Source organism: Nomascus leucogenys, chromosome 4 (assembly GCF_006542625.1).
Source record: "Nomascus leucogenys isolate Asia chromosome 4, Asia_NLE_v1, whole genome shotgun sequence".
Lineage (NCBI taxonomy): Eukaryota > Metazoa > Chordata > Mammalia > Primates > Hylobatidae > Nomascus > Nomascus leucogenys.
This window is the reverse complement of record NC_044384.1, coordinates 68,973,719-68,994,346: the sequence shown is the minus strand read 5'-3', so window position 1 is coordinate 68,994,346 and position 20,628 is coordinate 68,973,719. Positions and strand designations below refer to the sequence as shown.

The window sequence follows — 20,628 nt, the reverse complement described above, 5'->3', positions numbered from 1 at the left end:
AAAGCACTCAAGTTAATGAGATGGCCCTCATTAGAGTTCCAAAACAGTAAACTCAAAGACAATTGTGTCTTAACATTTTCAGCAATAAAAAAGTTAGGACGTTTTTGCTTTTTAAATTACTGTTATTTTTAAGCCCTTATTCAAGCTTACCTTCCCCTCAGTCAGAGCTTCCAGTTGACAATGGGTGGACAAGATAGGCTATTTACATGTTAACATGTTGGGGGTGTGGTAAGAAAGAGAGATGTATATGGAACCCAGAATTTAATCATGAAATCAAAAAGTTATTCAACATTTGAGGGAAGGATCAGGTAAAGAAAAACACATAATGCCTTCTGTAATTATAAGACATTATAAAAAATTAATGCTTTCAACAAAGTCAGTCACACAGATGAAAGTTAGTAATGAAATTAAAGGTATTATTCTACTATATATTTTCATCAAAGATACCACAAGGGCTTACCCACATTATCACTGTAATTAGCCTAATTTTATATTGGAAAAACAAACTTTATATCAACTATCTTACATCTTCTAAGGGAGGGGGGAGAAGTTTTATATCTATTCTTAGAATCAAAAAGAAAGCTTCCTTCAGCCTGTAATTACAGTTTGCATTAAAAACGTAATAGTTTGATTTTGTTTGAGATGTGGGTTTCTGAAAGGAATTGGTTTATACTGTCTGTACTAAATGTCTATCAGTACAGACAGTATAAACCAACTTGGGTTTTCCATCGTGCAGAAAGCCTCAAGACACAAGACCACACTGCCACCTGGTGGCAGAATCAGATTTTACAACAGTTGAATTTAATGGTTCACCAGCCTTCAAGTTACTATTCAGAATGTGAAAAGTGTGTGTTCTAGGTGGTTATAGTTTAGCACTAAGAAAAACAAAAGTCTGGGGACAGGTTGTTGGAGGTGCTGAATTAAAACAATTTTTTGGAGTGCTAAATCTTCCCATGGCTTCTTAGAAAAGGCGCTAGCCCAATTCCTTCTGCACCATCTAAAATTCAATGAGAAAGGGGCCCCTGGAGTGGAGTGACACTGGTTCCTCCAAGGACCCTCTGTTGTGTACATTAAAATTCAGCAGTGCCATTCAGCAAAAATAAAATTAGTAAGGCTTTGGGGGTTAGGAAACCAAATACACTTATTTACTTAGTTTTAGAAACCAAAAAGAAAAAAGCTCCAAGTATAGGAAATGCTTGAATCTGATAAATGCCTGGGATCACCATCCCAAACAAGCCACAATTGTTACAATATTGGGGTTGATATTAAGGAAAATTCCCTAAGAAAAATGATGTAGGACAATAGCCACCAGTTTACAGACAAAAACAGAAGGATGGCAAGCTGCGTGTTCAGTGTGATGGTGGAATTAGAGGTGTGGCTCTCCAAGGCTCCTGAAATGTCCACCGTGTGGTCACTCTTGGAGGATGGAAGCTTTGTGATCCTAAAATAATTAAATAAGGTGATTCCTATTTTTAAAGCAACAGAATTTGCATATAACCATAATTGTTGTATAATCTTGACCCAGTTATCCAAATTAAGGCCCCAGATATCTTCCTAATCTGATGATGAAGTAGTCAAGCACCACGTCGCTTTCCCCAGAGCCCCTACTCTAAATACAAGGACATGTCAGGGTGGCTTCCTCCATCGCTTCATCGACCCCGCTGAGAGAGCAGGACCCGCAGAACTCATTCCTGCAGAACCAAGCCCAGCTTGCTGGTCTCCACAGCGGCACCAGCCCTGCTCCACATTCTTCCCAAGCAGAGGCCTGAGATATTTCCACCAACTCCTCAGAGGATGAGAAAGAAGTTTCGAGGGTTTCCCTCCTGGAGAACCATCAGCTTTTCATGATCCACTCTTCAGACCCACACCCGCAACCAAGGCTGGCCATGAACTCTGTGGCTGAGCTGAGAGGGTGTCGCCTGAAGGAAGGATCCTGCATCGTCACCTTTCTCTTGTGCTTGAGAGGGGGCCTGGACACAGACAAGTCCCCTTGAAGCTAAAGGAACCTCCGGGGCTCTGCAACTACCATCTCCCCCAGTGGGAAAACACCAAATTCCACAAGGCCACGGGCCAATCCTCTCCCCTCCCACTCCCTGGGCCCCGGGGAGAGGAAGTCCCACCTTTCCCAAGGGCCAAGGCTTGCCTTCTTTCCAAATGGCCACTTCCAGGATGGCTTTCCAGAAAAGTCTCCATGCAGGCACACCTATATGTTTCCAGAAAAGTCTCAACGCAGTCCCTGCAGTCTAAGGCCAGCATCAGCCCATCTCCTAAAGTCAGTGTGGCGTGGCTTAACACACCGGCTCACCCCAAATGTGCACTGAAGGGGCCCTGAACTACAATGAAGGGGACGCCCCGAGCCAGCAAACCCCGAGGGGCTGGGCGTGCCAGGCAGCTGTGGAGCCGGTGGAAGCAGTGAAGTTGACAGCACTGGCATCGAATGCCAATCAGGGAACCAAGAAAAGGCCACTCTTAGTAAGAAAGTGGTGAATTCATGAGTGGAAGAGTTGAGGTAAGAAGTTATGGCCATAGAGGATATTTCTGCAACTCGGATGAAAGGATCGCTGTGATTGGAAAGTAGTTATCTGCAGACAAGATTTCAGAGATGTTTCTGCCCAGTGGTGACAAAAACTCTCCCTCAGGACAGTGAATGACAGGTGTGTGAAGAAAGTGCCCTGGAAGGGGGAGGTCAACAAACAGCAACCTGCCCAGCAATGACCCCTAAGAGTGTGGCAGGCAGGAGAGGGCGCAGGCTGGAAGAGGGAAGGAGCGAGGTGGGCTGAGGGCAGCGTGAGCTGGAAACAAGCCTGGGCTATTGCAAGAGGGAGGAAAGAAAACTTCAGAACAGGCGTGAAAACGAGGAAGGAAACCAGCCCCTCCTCCCAGCGTGGAAGGCTCCTCATTCCAGACCACAGCAGGGCCCCCAGGAGACATCTCAGCTTCTGTTGGAGCCTGGTGACAAAAGGCTGTCCCTAGGAGATGAAGAGCGAGGAAGCTTGTGGATCCCATATGGGAAGTCTGGAGCTCTGCGCAGAAATGAAGATGAGGAGAAGCAGGAGGGGTAGGTTCCAGTTGAGGCAGGGCTTTCAGATTTTTCTTTTAACCACAATCCATAGTAAGAGCTCGTTTTATATGGCTACCCCGTGTGCATGCACAATTGTGCGTTTTCTCTCTCTCCTTTCAAAAAAGACTTACTGAGCACCTACTGTATGCCAGGCTGTTAACAGGCACTGGGGATGCAGCAGTGAACAAAACGTCCGAAACCGCTGCTCTTAGGGCATTTGCGTTCTGGTGGAGGAGCAGACCACAAGAGAAATGAAGACAGGTATGGCACATTCCATGGGGGTGAGGGGAGCCAGAGCGAGGGGCCAGAGTGTGAAGGGACGGCTGCCATTGTTCAGTTGGAGAGACCCAGAAAGGCCTCACGGAGAAGGTGACCTAAGTGAAGGCTGGGAGAGCTGAGGAGTGAGCCCCGCGGATACACAGGAGACAGCATTGGGGCAGAGGCCACAGCAGGTATAGGCTCCAGGACTGGAATGTGCAAATGCTCCATGAATATCCAGAGAACAGCGCGATGGCAGGACGACGTGGGGCGAGTGGAGGGAGAAGGAATGGGGCTAGAGGGGGAAGCGGGGCTGGGACAGGGACGCTGGAGTCCTGTGGGCCAGTGCCAGCTCCCTACTCTTACTCACGGTGAAGGGGGAAGGCTTGGAGTGTCTGAGCGCAGGAAAACACCCCTCCGACCTGTGTTTAACAGGACCGCTCTGGTTCCTGCTCTAAGACAGACTGAGGGGACACGGGGGCGTCTGGGAGATCTGCTGAGACTGTCGAGGAAATGAAGGAAACAGAGGGGACAAAACATGGAAGTGGCAAGAAGCAGCTGGGTTCTGGGTGTGTTTTGAAAGTAGAGCCAGCAGCAGCGTTGACAAGACGGGCTGTGCCGTGGCATGGGAAGGAAGGGAATGCACCAAGCAAGGATGACTCCGAGGTTTGAGTGAAGGAAAGAATGCGGATGGGGGAGGCCTGCATGGAGCAAGCCTGGGTGTGAGGGAGACTGGATTCAGTTCTGGACATATTAAGTCCGAGGTATCGGACGGATGGCCAAAGTCGTTGGGGATGTAAATCTATAATTTGAGGACATACCTGGGCTGGCAGCAGGGAAGAGGGGCGAGGGGACAGATGGAAAGCCGGTGCTCTGTGATTAGGAAGAAAAAGAGCCAGGGAGAGCCGAGAGTCACCCTCACCGATCTGTGATAGGGAAGGGTCACAAGTTCCCACCCGGGACTCAGGAAGTACCCCTGATTTGGGGAGCACTGGCCCTGCCCTGGGGGGGTGCGATCATGGGGGTGAGGGGACGCTGGAGCAGGAACAGGATGCGGGTACTGCCGAGACCCAGAGGACCAGAAGTATCAGTGAAATCCAAATCTTTCAGACAAGCAGTGTCGATGATAAACTTTGAATTGAATATGAAAAAGAGCCTGAACGAACCTGAAAGGGGGTGAAGGGGACGATAAAACCAGAGGAAACGGAGATCCGTTGAAAGGCTAAGGTTTTACATGGTTTCATTGGCTCTGACTGGGTCACTCTCTGGTCTCTGAAGCACTGGGATGTACTGACTGGCTCTACTTTCCCCGTTGCCAGAGACCTGGCCCAGGCTGAAGAGCACCGACTGAGGGAGTGGGGGAAACGATGCCCCGGAACATGTTCACACCTAACCCCCAGAATCCCTAAATATGTAACCTTCTGTGAAGGGACTTTGGCTGTGATTAAGTGAAGGCTCTTGAGATGGAGTGATGGCCCTGGATCAGCCAGGTGGGCCCAGTGTCATCGCAGGGGTATCATCGCAGGGGTACCTACAACAGGAAGGCAGGAGGGCCAGAGAAGAGGAAGAGATGGTGGAAGCAGAGGTTGGTGTCATGTGACCGCAGGAGGGGCCACACAAGCCAAGGAATGTGGGTGGCCCCTTGATGATGGAAAAGGCCAGGAATGGAGTCTGCCCTGGAGCCCAGCTGATATTTTAATTTAGATAAGGGAGAGGGACTTTAAGATAAATTTGTGTTGGTTTTTGTCACTAAATTTGTGGTAACCTTCTACAGTCACAACAGAAAACTACAGTAGTCCCCTCCGTTATACTCAGGGGATACATTCCAAGACTCCCAGTGGATGCCTGAAACCAGAGGTACTACCAAACCCTATTCATACATTTTTCCTATTCATGCATACTTATGATAAAGTTTAATGTATAAATTAGGGACAATAAGATTAACAATAACAAATAAAATAGAACAATTATAACAATATACTGTAATACCAATTATGTGAATGTGCATGCTCACACTCTTTCTCAAAATATCTTACTGTACTGTACATATGCTACTCAACCTACAACGGCTTATGTCCCGATAAACCCATCATAAATTAAAATACTGTATATCGAAAATACACTTAATACACCTCATCTACCAAATATCATGGCTTAGCCTGGCCTACGAGAAACGTGCTCAGAACACTTACATTAGCCTACAGTTGAGCAAAGTCCTCTAACACAAAGCCCACTTCATTATGAAGTGTCAAATGTCTCGTGTAATTTACTGAATGCTGTGCTAGAGTGGAAAACAATGTTGAATGGTGCTGAAGTATGGCTTTTCCTGAATGCAGATCACCTTTGCATCACCTTACAGTCAAATCCCAAGTTAAAGTGTCATAAGCCAGGGTCATGTGCATCACCCTGCTTCTGGTGAAGATGTGAGAGGAGCAGGCCTATGACAGGAAGTGAGGTGATGCAGCGTGAGGCTGCTGTTGACCCTCTGATGACAGATCAGAGGATCACTCACTCCAGGTGACCCTGGATCATCGAGGCACGACGATGCTGATGGTTGGGTGTCAGGAGCAGACCATGTCAATGACTCAGGTGGGGAGCATCCAGCATGAATCCACTGGAGAAAGGGAAGATTCAGGTCCCCAGTGGGACACAGTGGGAAGGCATGAGATTACATCATGCTACCCAGAAAGGCATGCAATTTAAAGCTTATAATTTCTGGAATTTTCCACTTAATATTTTCAGATAACAGTTGACCACAGATAACTGAAACCACAGAAAGTGAACCACAGATAAGGGAGGGAGGGGGGAACTGCTGTAATACCACTGCCCAGAAAGAAATCAGAATATAATACAAAAAGAATGAAGTCCAGTTGCAAAAACAAACATCTAGATCCATCTTTTCTTGCTTGGTTCTCCACTTAAGCACAGCTTGCTGCTCTCCTTTTTATTCTGCCTACCCTGACTGTCCTAACCCATTCACGACTTGCTCTAGACAGGGGAGTCAGGCCAGGCAGGGGAACAGCTGTCCTTGTTGCCTGGTGAAAAAACATTCATAAGCAGGTAGCATTCCCGCAATTCCTTACTACCTCTTGTGGACAGTCACTACCTACTGCTAATACATATTCCTCACATTTTAGAATGGTTTCCACATTGCTGGGGTCTCCCCCTAGCAAATCAATGCAATACAATCGCTGTTAACTCCAAATTGTTTCCCAAAATAAGGCAATTGGCATTGTTAGAAATCTAGATCAGTTGTGTCTGAGCAAATAAGAAGAGTGGAATTAGGCTACTTTCGACACCATGTTCCTTTTACCTGTTATAATGTGCAGAAAGGAAGTCTCATCAAAAAATGGAAAAGAAGAAAGGAATATACAGGTCCCCAGGCGTCACAGTTCTGTGCAAGCATGCTTGAAAATCACCTGTATAAAAAGAAACTTCAAATTTTATCATAATGCCTGAGAGTCTATTTGAAAATGTGAAAATTAGCACCATTTTTACATTAAAAAGCTCCAAATATCCACAGATGTTCTGATTTATCCAAATAAAATTAATGTTTTGCCTGGTGATAGCTGAACACCACAGAAGTAAATTCTGCTCCATTTCTCCACGGCTCCACAGCATACACTTCTCTAGGCAGACAAGGCGGAGAGCAGCTCCCAACTTACCTCCCAGAGGCTTTCCCACCATAACATCAAGAAGACACTCTCCTGGGGTCTTTCCGATCTATCCCATAGAAATTAGGTGTGCTTACAATGGATCTTGCAAAAATCAAATAAAAATATGAACAGGACAGCAGAGTATTTAGCTTCATGAGACTTGGCATCCTACCTGTATGAGCATAAACAATGCACTTGGCATTTCAGCACTTCAAACTACTAATTTTTCAAAAAGAATGGTAATAATTATATTGTAGAGAGAATCGATGTCAATAATGATGGCTAGCACTCATATGGTGTTAACTTTGTGCCAATAATTATTTTCTACACTCTAGGTATATTTAATCGAATAACAACTTTATGAGGTGTGTATCAGTACACTTTCTTAAATCCCCTTTTTACAGATGCAGAACCTGAGACAGCAACGTTGAAAGCATGCCCAAGATTACAAGGCAAAGCCAGAATTCAAAGTCAGGCCATCTGATTCAAGTCTTCACCTCAGCGTGAGTCCTCCTCTTTCCCAGCCCTCAGCTGGGTCTTCATTCACAAATGAGGGGCAGGGGAACCTCATGTGCCAGTGGACATGATACCCTGAGGAGGACATGGTGTCACTTCTGTAGCAATCAGGCTAAGAATCTATTACTTGAGTCTACTGAGGAAACATCAAAGAAATCCCAAAGGAGGAGGCAGGGACTGCATTCTTCAAAAACACCAATGTAATAAAAGACAAAGAAAGGCTGAGGAACTATTTCAGATTCAAGGAAACTAAAGAGATTTGACAACTAAATACAACATGTGACCCCAGACCAACCCTTGTACTGGAGGGGGGAATATGCCATAAATAACATTATTTAGTCAATTTGAATACAGACAATAGATTTGGGGGAAAAAACTGTATCAATGTTCAATTTGCTGAAGTTCACAACTGTACTGTGGTTATGTAAGGGAACCTTACCTTAGGAAACACACACTGACATAGTTAGGGATAATATATGCATGTCTTTGATTGATGGAGACAGGGTGTCGTTGTTGCCCGGCTGGAGTGCCGTGGTGCAATCTTAATTCAAACTCCTGGGCTCAAGCAATTTTCCCGCCTCAGCCTCCCCAGTAGCATGCAATATGATATATGCAACTTGCTCTTGGATGGTTTTGAGAAAATGTGGGTATATGTGTGTATAGGTATATATGCACGTGTGAATGTGTACATGTGTGTACATATATACATGTACATGAATGCATGTGTATATATGAACATGCATGTATGCACATATAATGTATATGTACTTATATGTGGAGGGGGGCAAGGAGGAAGCATCAACAATAAAGCAGTGAGGCAAAATGGGTGTCTTCTCTACTATTCTTACACCTTTTCTTACAACAATTTCAAAAATTATTTCCAGGTAAAAAATGAATTTTAATTTTGTTAAATCAATTAACTATGTTGATTTTTATTTATTAGTATAAATTAATATTTATACTAATTATATACATATATAAAATATCTGCTGTGCTCCTAGGCATTAAAAAGCCTGTTAAAAAGTTATCTCTGGGGAGTGAGATATTGGAATTTTTTTCTACTATATACTTTTCTATCATTTCCAAACCTCTATAATCCACTAGTGTTACCTTCATATGCAGAAAAAAAGAATCAACAAAGAAATGCATCATTCTTAACACTCACAGGTTGCTCACCTACAAGAATGCCTCCACCCTTACAGTATTTTTACATTTTCTAACTCAAGAGTATTCATTACCATTAAGCTTTAAAATTTACCATTAAATTTAAAAAATTTTAATTATCCCAATATCATGTTCAATATGATTGAAGAACAGAGTAAAAATGTAATTTCTAAAATATCTTGCAGTTTTCACCACAACTTTACAAAGTTACAAAAGAGGAGTGTAAAAATCAGACGGTGTCAATGATGAGGAAGCTGCGCCTCGACGACGAGTCTAAAAATCAGACGGTGTCATTGATGAGGAGGCTGCGCCTCAAAGAGGTTCCATAATTGTTCCAGGGTTCGTCTCTAGCCAATGGCAGAGCTGAGATCCAAATTCAAGTCTGTCTATCCTCCAAAACCCACACTGTTTGTCCTGCTGCCATTCTACTAGCATTCAATAAAAGGCTGTTGCCTAACACAGATAATGCCTGCAGCTCCAGACCTGGTTAATGACTTCAAAAATAAAACTTCAAGCCAAATACCCATTGTCCGGATATATTAATTTTTAACTCAGATAATCAGACAGCTTCCCAATTTTCCACTTCATATGGACATATACGATAATTGCTACCATTTCTTGAGCATCTGCTTTGTGCCAAATTCTGCTCTAAGAGCTGTACTTCTTTAATCCCTCCACATCCAATGAACAGGCATAGTTATTACCCTATTTACAGAGGAAGCTGGGACAACAGAGAAATAAAACTGCTCAAGGTCACAACTGGTAAACTGACAGAGCCAGAATTACAACCCACAATCTCATTTCAGCATCCAGACTCATACCACTTTGAAATGCTTTCCTCCCAAGGTTCTCTCATGCTTAATATTTGGAACTATAACGCTAAAAGCCATTGACGTAGCTAAAAATCTAGGTTAACTTGCTCTAGGTTAACTTGCTCTAGGTTAACTCTTCATAGGTGGGCTATGAAGAGCCTGAATTTCAAAAAGCTTGTATTCTGAAACCATATTGCAGCCACATGCCAACTTCTAGCCACTAGTATGGTGTATTAGGTAATTAAGTTTTAGGCACGTTATTCTTTGATGTTGAGATTTTCAAAACCAGAAAAAAAATTATTTTATACTCTCAAAAGTGACTGAGACCAAAGTAAGTTCTCGTTTTTATTGAATTAAACATCATTAGATCAATTTCACCGTCATTCCCACCCCCTTTTTTCCCTAAAGGCAGCATGGTATGATGAAGGGCCCAGACTTGTCCAAGACAGTTAAGTTTGGACAGTGAATTTCTCCAAGTGCTTCTCATCTGTGTTTTTTAAAAGTCTGAAAGGTGGCGGGGTGCCGTGGCTCATGCCTGTAATTCCAGCACTTTGGGAGGCAGAGGCAGGAGGTTCATGAGGTCAGGAGATAGAGACCATCCTGGCTAACACGGTGAAACCCCGTCTCTACTAAAAATACAAAAAATTAGCCGGGCGTGGTGGCGGGCGCCTGTAATCCCAGATACTCGGGAGGCTGAGGAAGGCGAATGGCGTGAACCCAGGAGGCGGAGCTTGCAGTGAGCCGAGATGGCGCCACTGCATTCTAGCCTGGGCGACAGAGCGAGACTCCGTCTCAAAAATAAATAAATAATAAATCTGAAAGCTTATTCTGAGAATAAAATATGTAAAGTACTTGACACATAATAGGTACTCTACAGTTACTGCTCTTCAAACTTTAGCCTATTTCAGTTTACAATGTTTTGGACATTCTGGGCCCAATTATCTGTTGACCAGGTACAAGTGCTTAACTAGTTTTGCCTCCTGACAACAGGATCCACCTCATATCCCAATATTTCAATCTGGTATAATCTTACCCTACACCCCCCACTCCAACCTGTACCCAATATAGAAGTACTCAGTATTTATAATACGTGATTAGTGTCTAAATCAGGGGTCACAAATTCAGATGAATACACTGATCATGCAGGCAACAAGTAAGACAGAGTATAAAACAAGTGATGGGAATTACAGGGGAAACTGCTACTTGGCTCCAGAAAATTGCTGCCATGTGATAATGCAAGACCTTTGTTCCAAATCTTGAATTTTCAAAAAAAATGCCAGACTTTGTGTCATTTCTCCATTTCCACACACACACACACACACACTCTGCAGCACATGCATAAACAGTGTGGATGTGCAAGCAGCCTGAAGATTCCACATCTGTGCTTATGCACCTCATCTCTCTTCCCCTAGACTCGTTTTCCTTCTAAAATTATGTGTGACTATGTACAGTCACATGTAGCAAGTGGCTTTTAGGGCAACATTTGTCTCAACAACTGTCTTCTGGCCAGACTTGATGTCTGAGTCCTAGAACAAACCACGAGAGATTCAAGAAAGATTTGAGATGATCAACAGACTCTGTGCTAACATCAAGCAGTGGCAGCATTGCTGCAATCATCAATAGGCTTCAGCAGCCTTTGCTAGAGACTGGTGTCCTAATTTCAGTTCTAGCCCTGGCAGCAATGGAAAGTCACTACAATGGGTCCAAGCTGCTACTCAAAGGAGAAAACAATATATTGGTATATGAAATGCATGAGAGACCCCAAGGGAATTAGGTGGAAGTTTGGGGGTGTAAAAAATGTTAGGTGAAGGTAAAGCTAGACAAATAATAATCTAAGATACGCAGCTATGTGGCATATTAAAACATGCAAAATACACTATAAAACTGATTATATAATTACATACACAGGTAGCAAAACATTGAAACAAAAGAATGACAAAAATTTCAGGTTAGTGGTTTGACAGATGAAAATGTGGACAGGGAAGGGCATAAAGCTGGCTTTAATCATATCTAGGCTCTAAACCAAATACAGAAAAATAATTGTGTCAAAGCTGGGGAAACTTCATAAAGAAAAAAAATTAAAGCAAAGGGAAAAGGAAACACTATTCTACAGCCACCTTATCTCCATACTACTGTGGTATGGGAAACACATTATGAAAATGTAAAATTTCATTTGCTATTGGTATCTCCAATGTACTGTCTTCGAGTTAGACGTCAAAGTATTGGATGGAAATAACTGTTTACATATTTAAGTAGTTTAAACATTATTTGCTGAAAACATTTGCACTATTTCCTCAAATGCATAGATGTGACAGGCTTGTTAACTACTGAATGCAAATACTATTGTAGCTGTTATCTCCCCCCATCACCTTGTGATGCAAATGTCATAACAATGAACACAAATTTCTGGCACTTTAAAGTTCACATCGGAAACCTTTATGTACATATGCCAATATACTCCTCTCCCTGAAATACCCGCTCTGCTCACCACCTATCTTACAAAGGAACCACTTGGTCCAATTCAAAATTAAGGCTCTTAAGGCATTTCCTTCATTGCAGAATGTACAATCTCCATAATTTCTTAAAACATGCATAGGGAAACTCCTCCAGCTGAGGGATTCTATGGGAGTCCCAATGTACAAGAGCATGTCTCCCTTGGAGAGAGAATTTACTTGATTAAACATTTAACTATTAAAAGAAAATCTTACTATCCCAATAACTTCATAAAATTTGCTCAATGGCAAAGTACACAAAAGCACCCAAATACTTCGCAAAACTTTGATTCTCAAGTTTTTGTTTTCATGTGAAATATATCCTTAAATTTAATTCGAAGTAGCTTAATACCCTCATATATTTATCTACATATTATATACAATTAAGGATATATATTTTGGATTAAAATAGCACAAAAAGTTTGCTCCCCACAACTGTAATTCCTAACAAACCTCTACTTGAAACAAGAAATATACTAAGATTAGGAATTATTATTGCTCGAAAATATAAAAGATTCCAATTCCTTACAATTTCAACCTTCCACATTTTTTTTTTTTTTGGAACTTACATGTCTGTAACACACACACACACACACACACACACACACACACACACCCTGTATTATTTTTCCTCAGGGTTAAGTGCCTACAGTACATAACAATTTTTGTTCTTTGTAGAATTATAAACAGTATCAAGAATTTAAACCACAAAGTCAATTATAAAAAATAAAACACTTGCTTTAATTATTAAATCTTAAAGGACCACTAGAAAAGGCCAGTCACATTCTGTTCTCCAGTCTTGAAGGTTACACAAGCCATTTCCATAAATTCTATAGCCTTCTTCTTAGAGTAACACACTTGTTTAGGAATGTTCATGTTGGTTTTGTTCACGGACTGAGATTGTTAGTGGGCAGGAGTTTATTTCTTCTCAATTTTCTGGGAGATAAAGGGGGAAAGCGGTCTTCAAAAATTTAAGACCAAAAATCTTAAAGACATTTCACAAATAATAGTACTCCCTGTAAAGTGGAATCAAAGGCATCACAAAATTGCCTTACTGTTTGTGAGGAGTCAATATTTGACTTTGACCAGGACACAAACTATTTCCTTCATAGGGTAGATTTCTAGGATCAGACCATCTAGATCCCACTTTCTCTGCTACTTCAGCTGTGTAGACTTGAGCAAATTGAACCTGTCTAAACCCGTCTCCCCTATTCCATAAGATGGAGGTAAGTTATCTATTTCACAAGTTATCACTGATGAAATGAGCTGACGTAAAACTAAGTAATAAGCATGTTGAAAACGACATTATACTTGAAAACCACCTTTTGCTTTAAGAAATACATGACGGACGAAATAAATTTCTCAGGTAGGTAGGTACACTGGGTGTCAGCAAAATGGCAATTAATACTGAAGCCCACATTTCTCAAATCGCCTTTTTGCACTGACAGCTCATTTATTCCGAAGTCAAAAATCTTTAGTGGTATTCCAGCAATCCTAACTTGACAAGCAAAGCTTTTATATTAAGCAATACCTAACAGTGACTCCTGCAATTTAAAGAAAAATAAGTATTTTAAGTTCCCCCGCATTGTTGAAGTAAAGTCTTAATTAAATCTACTTCATATCTGCCTTTGGCATTTAAAAGTCTATGTAAAGCAACTGTCTGGCTGATGATCGGAGCTTGAAAAAAACGACCATGCCAGGTCTCCGCCCCAGACCAATTAGGTCAGTATCTCTGGGGGTGCTATTCAAGCAACAATTATCTTTTATGTTCCTAAGCTCATCACGTGTTAAGGTACTGCTATAGTTGAGTATCACTACTACAAAAGTTATCTGAATAATTTCCTATATACGCTCTTTCAAGATGGGTGTTATACATAGCAACAACTGGAAAACAAGAAACTGAGTTTTAAAACAAGAAATGTGGCAATAGGAGGGTATGCATAACTAGAAGGGAACTGTCAAGAGGCCAGGCCAATCAAATGTTACATTATAAAATGTCCATAACCTTCAGAAAGTTAACTATAAAAACAAAGCAAAATGCTTTTGCAGTCACATTTATACTTGGTTTTCAATAAACCACAGAAATTAAGTTGGAAAAAAATAGGATACAACTTATAGTGATTATGCTTAAAGAACATTAGTATTATAGGGAAATGAATGAAATGTTCCTAGGAATTGATGCTGCTGAAAGGCAGAATTTGGAATTTTTTATATTTTCCAAAAACTGCCTAAAGTGCACACACTGTGTCAGAAGGGGAAGACAAACTTTCTTTTTCCTTAGTGATGTATGTTTGTACTTCTTTGCACCAACCCAGGACTGGCTGGGCATTCATTCCCAAGATGCCACTGCTTATGCGAAGAAGCATGGCGGTAGTTTACCAAAAGTGGGCTATGAAATGTGGAATGAAAAATCAGCTGTTCTCACTTCCTACTAAAAAATAGTTAACTCTGTCTCACTAAGCAAGAGATGATCTGCCATCAGAATTCAAGTCCCAGTCAGTGATGAGCTATTAATGCTTAACAGGATATATAAATGCACAAACCACACAATCTGTTGAAATCTTTTTTGTATTGTGAAAAGGAAAAGGACACTTCACATTTTTAAACAGTTTATTCACGAATAGTTTAATTTCCCTTTAGAGCTAGAAAATAAAGATCATTTATTTACCTTCTGATCTTTGTTTTTCCAAATGGTAAGCATTGATCCTTCCCTCTAATAAAGGTGAAATTTTAAAAATCTCAGTGAATGGGAAAGTGCAAAGCTCTAGGAAAACTATTACTTGAATGTCTCTAAAGTGGCAGAAGATCACAAGTGGGGAATACCCTCAAAAACTGTATTTTTACCCTACTGTTAAAACTTGTTTTCAAAGTGGTGCAATCTGAAAGATTACAGTTCAAAAGTAATTCTCATACCAAATAATATCAACTTTAAGTGAACATCTGAGCTAAGTATTTAAGAGTATTATTTTTCTTGGCTGCGTGCGGCAGCTCACACCTGTAATCCCAGCACTTTGGGAGGCCGAGGCAGGCGGATTCAGGAGTTTGAGCCCAGCCTGACCAACATGGTGAAACCTTGTCTCTACTAAAAATACAAAAATTAGCCACGCTTGGTGGCTCACACCTGTAATCCCAGCTACTCAGGCCGCTGAGCCATGAGAATCACTTGAACCCAGGAGGCGGAAGCTGCAGTGAGGTGAGATCACACCACTGCCCTCCAGCCTGGGCAACAAAGCAAGACTCTGTCTCAAAAAAAAGAGAGAATTACTTTTCTTTGATCGGAATTTCTGAATTTCATACATTTTTCTTCCCAAGTGTCATTTCTTTTTTTTTTAAGGGAACATACCACACACTCAGAACATAATTTCTTAGTTTCTTATAAATACAAGAATGGGGGAAGTTAAGGTACATTAGTTATAGAACGACGGAAGCTAGTGCATTCAGTGTCACATACGAACTTAAGGCCTTAGTTACTTGATTGTAATTTCAGTATTAGCAACAGTGTATTTCCCTCATGCTTACATATACAAGTAAGCAGGTAGACAAAGCAAAAACTTCTAAACATGTAAGGAATGAAGACAAACAATTTAATCTCTATTATCATATTATCAGTCAATTAATACAGTTGGACTTTCAAACTATAACTGTTGGTAGTAAAATAATCTGATCACATTTCATACAGCAATTAAAAATAACAGAAACAGAGTCTCACCTATACAATCAGAGCATCTCCTGATACGAACAACAGTTAAGCCCACATACATTTTAAAGATGCTACCCAGACTACAATCTATCTCAAAAGCAACCATGGCATAATGCATTTTATAAAATGCCTACCTAAAAATACATTGTATTTTGTAATGTTTATTTATTACCAATGTGGGAGGCGTGTCTAGCCTAAACACTATAACCAAACTATTCAACAGTAAGCCGGTAGTAGTCTTACGATAAGAAATTTCACATATACTTGTTATTATAAATAGCATTTTATGTTCATTATTTCAGCCATCTCTCAAATTAAGACAATTTTCAACAGTTACCAGAAGACACTGAGCTAGAGTCAACAGACCAGATTTCTAGTTCCAGCTCTGCCTCTACCTACCTGTGAGACACGGGGAAAGTTCTCTTAACCTTCGTTAAGGCCTCAGATTTCTCAACTATAGAACAAAGGGGCTGAACAAAATGAATTCTAAAGAGCATTCCCATAAAACGGGATTTGGCTAAATTTTCAAGAACTTAATTTCTTTAAAAAAAGATAGCTATGAGATACCAAACTTGGTATTTATCACCAATAATATTGATTATATAAGAGCTTTAAGCCAAGGAATTGCTGATTCTGCATTTATGGGGTGAAAATATAAGACTATTTTTAGCATGCTTTTCCAGTTACCACAAAAGGGGAGGGGGGGGATTTTTACAAAGACAGTAAAGCATACAGCAATGGCAGTCAAGTATGCAGCATAGCATGCTAGTAATGGATAGGCATTACTTGTGTTTCTTTTTAGGAACTTTTGCACACAAGCAAGAGGTTTTATAAAAGATACCACAGCGCACAATAACAATATATGTGTGATCTGACAAATTCAAAACACAGTTGAAATGAAAAGGCAACCAAAATACTTTAGAATACTTCACTCTTCTATAAAATGTGTACACAGACCTGGGCCTAAAATACTTCACTGCACCACATCCAGTTCTAAAATCCAATTTCCTTTTCAGGTAGAGTGCATCTTTTAAAAAAATCACCAACACCTATGTTTAAGAATAAAAATTCACTTGTACTAGACTGTATGTAGCTAAAAACTGGATCTGTTTTCTGATTCCAAAATTTTCTATCCTAGTATGAATAAATGAAGACTAGGACAAACCTAAGTGCAGGAAAGTATCAGACCCTGTAACGCATACTTATACTGAAAATGTGTTTCACATGGTTAACATTTGCAAAGGCTAAAATCATTTTTCATAAAGAAAATTCCATAGGCTTGCTCAGTATTACCAAACTTCCATAATGAACATTATTGTGAGTGCCAAATTGGGCACAAAAAAACACCTACTTTTAACTATTATGAAATATTATCATGAAAAGTAGTAAGACTTATTAGGCTGGTTAAAAAGTACTTTAAAACCAAAGAGAGTTAAATCTTCCTTGAGAACATACTCTCAGAACGTAAGAATGGGGTAAATCAGATAGAGCACAGCCATGCTGTACACATCAACTCACTGAAATCACGTAACTTCTATTCTCATGAACCTTATTTTCTATTATCTTGAAAACAAACTGATTATAATCTCCCAAAATACCAGTAGTACCTTAAAATTTAATCAACTCCTTTCCTTAACAGAATTAGGACTTTCAATTAAAAATACTGTAATATCCAAGAGGGTTTCAATGCAAGAGAAACCTTTGCATCATAATTTCAAGTGACCACATATAGTGAAGTCCCCTCTAATAACACGACAGACACAAACAAGCTATCGAGCAAGAATCTGTTAACAGTTTTATTTTTTTTTATGTTAAATACCATGGGACAGGATTGTAAGGATGAAAAACTCAGTCAACAACTGCCTCACAAGGGATAAGAAAAATTCTGCCATGATATTAGCAAAGGTAAAGAAGGAAAAATTTACACTGTAAGAGGCACCATTTCCCCAAGGAATACCTCTTGGCATTTCCTGAATGAGTGGGATTAGCAATCTAAATAAATCATATTTCAAGAGGTAACAGCAACAGATAAAATTTAAAGGGATTATTAAAATAACATTTACAAGACTCTGAACAATTCTTGAACTCTTATTAAAACCACAAAGAAAGAACAATTCTTTATTTATGAATTTCATAAAGGACTGAATGTGCAACTGACATCTGCTAGTGATGATCTGGTAATATACAATTTGTCCAGTAGCCGAACAGTTTGTTTTTATTGTGTTTTCTAACCGTAAGAGATCATTAAAGGCAAAGCCTATATGATGCTGTACACACAAAAAAATGGTCACCGCGGGCCATACTACCAATGAAATGGTAGGTAAACAAATCTTTTTCTGGTCAAGAGAAAAAAAAAAAGAAACAGCACTCTGCATGCTTCACTCTACAAGATGAATTTCCCTAGAAAGAATCCAATGAAAATGGCTGCAATTACAACAAGAAGTGAAGGAAGAGGACTGGTGACATTATCTCTGAAGGATGCAGTTGAGGTTGATCCAGGTTTATCCGAATGTGCTACCTTTCTGAGCCTTAAACCTTCATCCTAGAAAAAAAAAACACACACACAAAAGGTTTTTAAAAACAAGCATACTAACGAGACTACTGGAGCTAAAAATCTATAGGGATGGAAAGTAGATTCGTGGTTGCCTATGGCTGGGGACGCAAACAGGGATCAACTGCTAACCACATAAGGAAACTTTGCGGGGGTGATGGACATTCTAAAACTGAACTATAGTGACGGTTACAAAGTTCTATGTATCAATGAATTGTACACTCACAGTGGGTGTCTCCATGGGATATAAATTATACCTCAATAACATTGATTTTTTAAAACTGGAGCTGAGAAATGTATTCCTAAAAAACAAAAGTTAGATAGGCTATATTTACCTTTTTTTAAATCCCACTAAAAATATAATTAAAGAAGAGTACTTCCAAGGTGGCTCATGGTATTTAAAATCAGTTACATCTGTCCTAGCCCAATCAGCCAAAAACTACCCACACCTGTGGTCTGCCAGTTGAGTTTACTGACCCACTGCAACTAAGGAACCGGAACAGCAGAGGCACAAGAGTGTATTCTTGCCGAAAACAGAGATACAGTATCACAGAATTTGGGGGAAGGAAATGGTTTAGTGTGAAATTTAAGTAACAGTGTTTTTATATGCTCAAAGCAAAGCAGAGGGCTGTGTGTAAAGGGGTAGCACCAGGTCTCAACTGCAAAGCAGAGAAAGAATACTGTTTCTTCAGAAACTACAAATTTAGATGAGAAATGTACATAGGAAACCCTTATCTGAAGCTCTGCACCTGGACTGGAAACTGAGGGTGCTTCTCTGTGTCAAAATTACTTAGATCCTCCAGTCAAGAGTAGGCTGCTTCATTCTTGCTGATATGGCTTCACACAGCACTATGTCTTTAGAGGAGAAGGTTTCTCAGAAGAAAGCAGAAGTCACTCCAAGCAGGAGGTTGTTATGACACTGTGTGCAATGTGAACCTTGGGAAAAATACTAACACCTGTTAACTACGCAGTTGTCTTTATCTGTGTCTGTTAACCAATCTGATAAATGGCAGGACAGTTTTTTACCTTTTTCAGTGCAAGGCAATATTTTCTCCCATGATTCCTTTACTGTGCTTATAAATAAACACTAACTAAAAGAGTACACCTAATGGCACAGTTTTATTTGCATTACTGGATTTTCTGGAGTTGGGTTTTTTGGTCTCATGCTAATTAGTCCTATATAAACAGTAATTCTCAGTTTCAGCTACACATCACAAACATCTACAGAACTTTTAATACTCCTGTGATTCTGATTCATTAGGTCTGGGGAGGGCCTGGTCAACTCTAACTTTTTAAAGTTCACTAGGTGATTCACATGCGGTGTGAATTAAGAACCACAAGGCTAGGGGAATTAAAAGGGATAGTGAACAGACAGGAGCAAGAAAGTTAACCTGGCAAAAAATTATGATGGGCCTGTGTATAGGGTCTGAAATTCTGTAAGCCAGTGGGTCTTCAAGCGTTTTTTTTCTTTTTTTTTTTTTTTTTTTTTTGAGACGATGTTTTGCTCGTCACCCAGGCTGGAGTGCAATGGCGTGATCTTGCTCACTGCAACCTCTGCCTCCTGGGTTCAAGTGATTCTCCTGCCTCGGCCTCCCAAGTAGCTGGGATTACAGGCACCCGCCACCACACCCGGATAATTTTTGTATTTTTAATAGAGACGGGGTTTCACCACGTTGGCCAGGCTGGTCTGGAACTCCTGACCTCAGGTGATCCACATGCCTCGGCCTCCCAAAGTGCTGGGATTACAGGTGTGAGCCACCACGCCCAGCCCAGCTTTTTTGTTTTACTTTTCCAACAGCAGAATCATCTCTCAAATAAAATCTCATACAGAACATTAGCATAAAAAGAGTAGAAACCAGGAACAAAGTCTCTCTCACCTACTTCCCTGGTTCACTCTTCCTATTTTCCAGCCCTGCCCCACCTATGTCATTCTCACTGTTTCCACTTCTCCCCTCCCTGCCAGAGGTAAACAGTGGCTTTTGAAAGAAATCTATTGAGCACCCTAAGGAGCACATCTTTATCAAAGAACAGAACTATGGAAGTCATGGCAGATAAAGTAAAAGTAACCAACAAAATCCTTTAAAAGATCCATGGCGTGTAGGTGTGAAATAAAGATATTCTTTCCGCTATCCAGACAAGTGCTTGGAAGCAGACGGGTACCCCTCGAGGTGGTACTATGAAATATCAAGCATGAAGAGACACAAAAATTCACTTTAGAAAGCATTTCAGCAAAGGAGTTCACAGATCGACTTAAGATACAGTGCCTTTAATTTAGAGTGTAGTTCCTATATACACCTAACAAAAGGAAAAATCAAATAACTCCCATCATTTAGCTTATTTTAGTTACATTTTTGTATCATCTACTTTGCTGCAAAGAGCTTCAAACAAAGCCTAAAGAGCAACGTATAGGTATTTAGG

The 20,628-nt window shown here is 40.6% G+C and overlaps 1 protein-coding gene across 2 annotated transcripts in view; it reads right to left on the bottom strand.

The window, feature by feature from the left end:
* Window positions 1-14,555: 14,555 nt before the first annotated feature.
* The window catches only part of VAPA (VAMP associated protein A), a 44,136-nt gene continuing 38,063 nt past the window's right edge, over window positions 14,556-20,628 (bottom strand). For both annotated transcript variants that reach the window (XM_030810766.1, XM_030810765.1), the window contains one exon: window positions 14,556-18,201. In XM_030810766.1, the coding sequence (XP_030666626.1) occupies window positions 18,043-18,201 (159 nt within the window). In that variant the 3' untranslated portion in view covers window positions 14,556-18,042. The remainder of the gene's footprint in view (window positions 18,202-20,628) is intronic.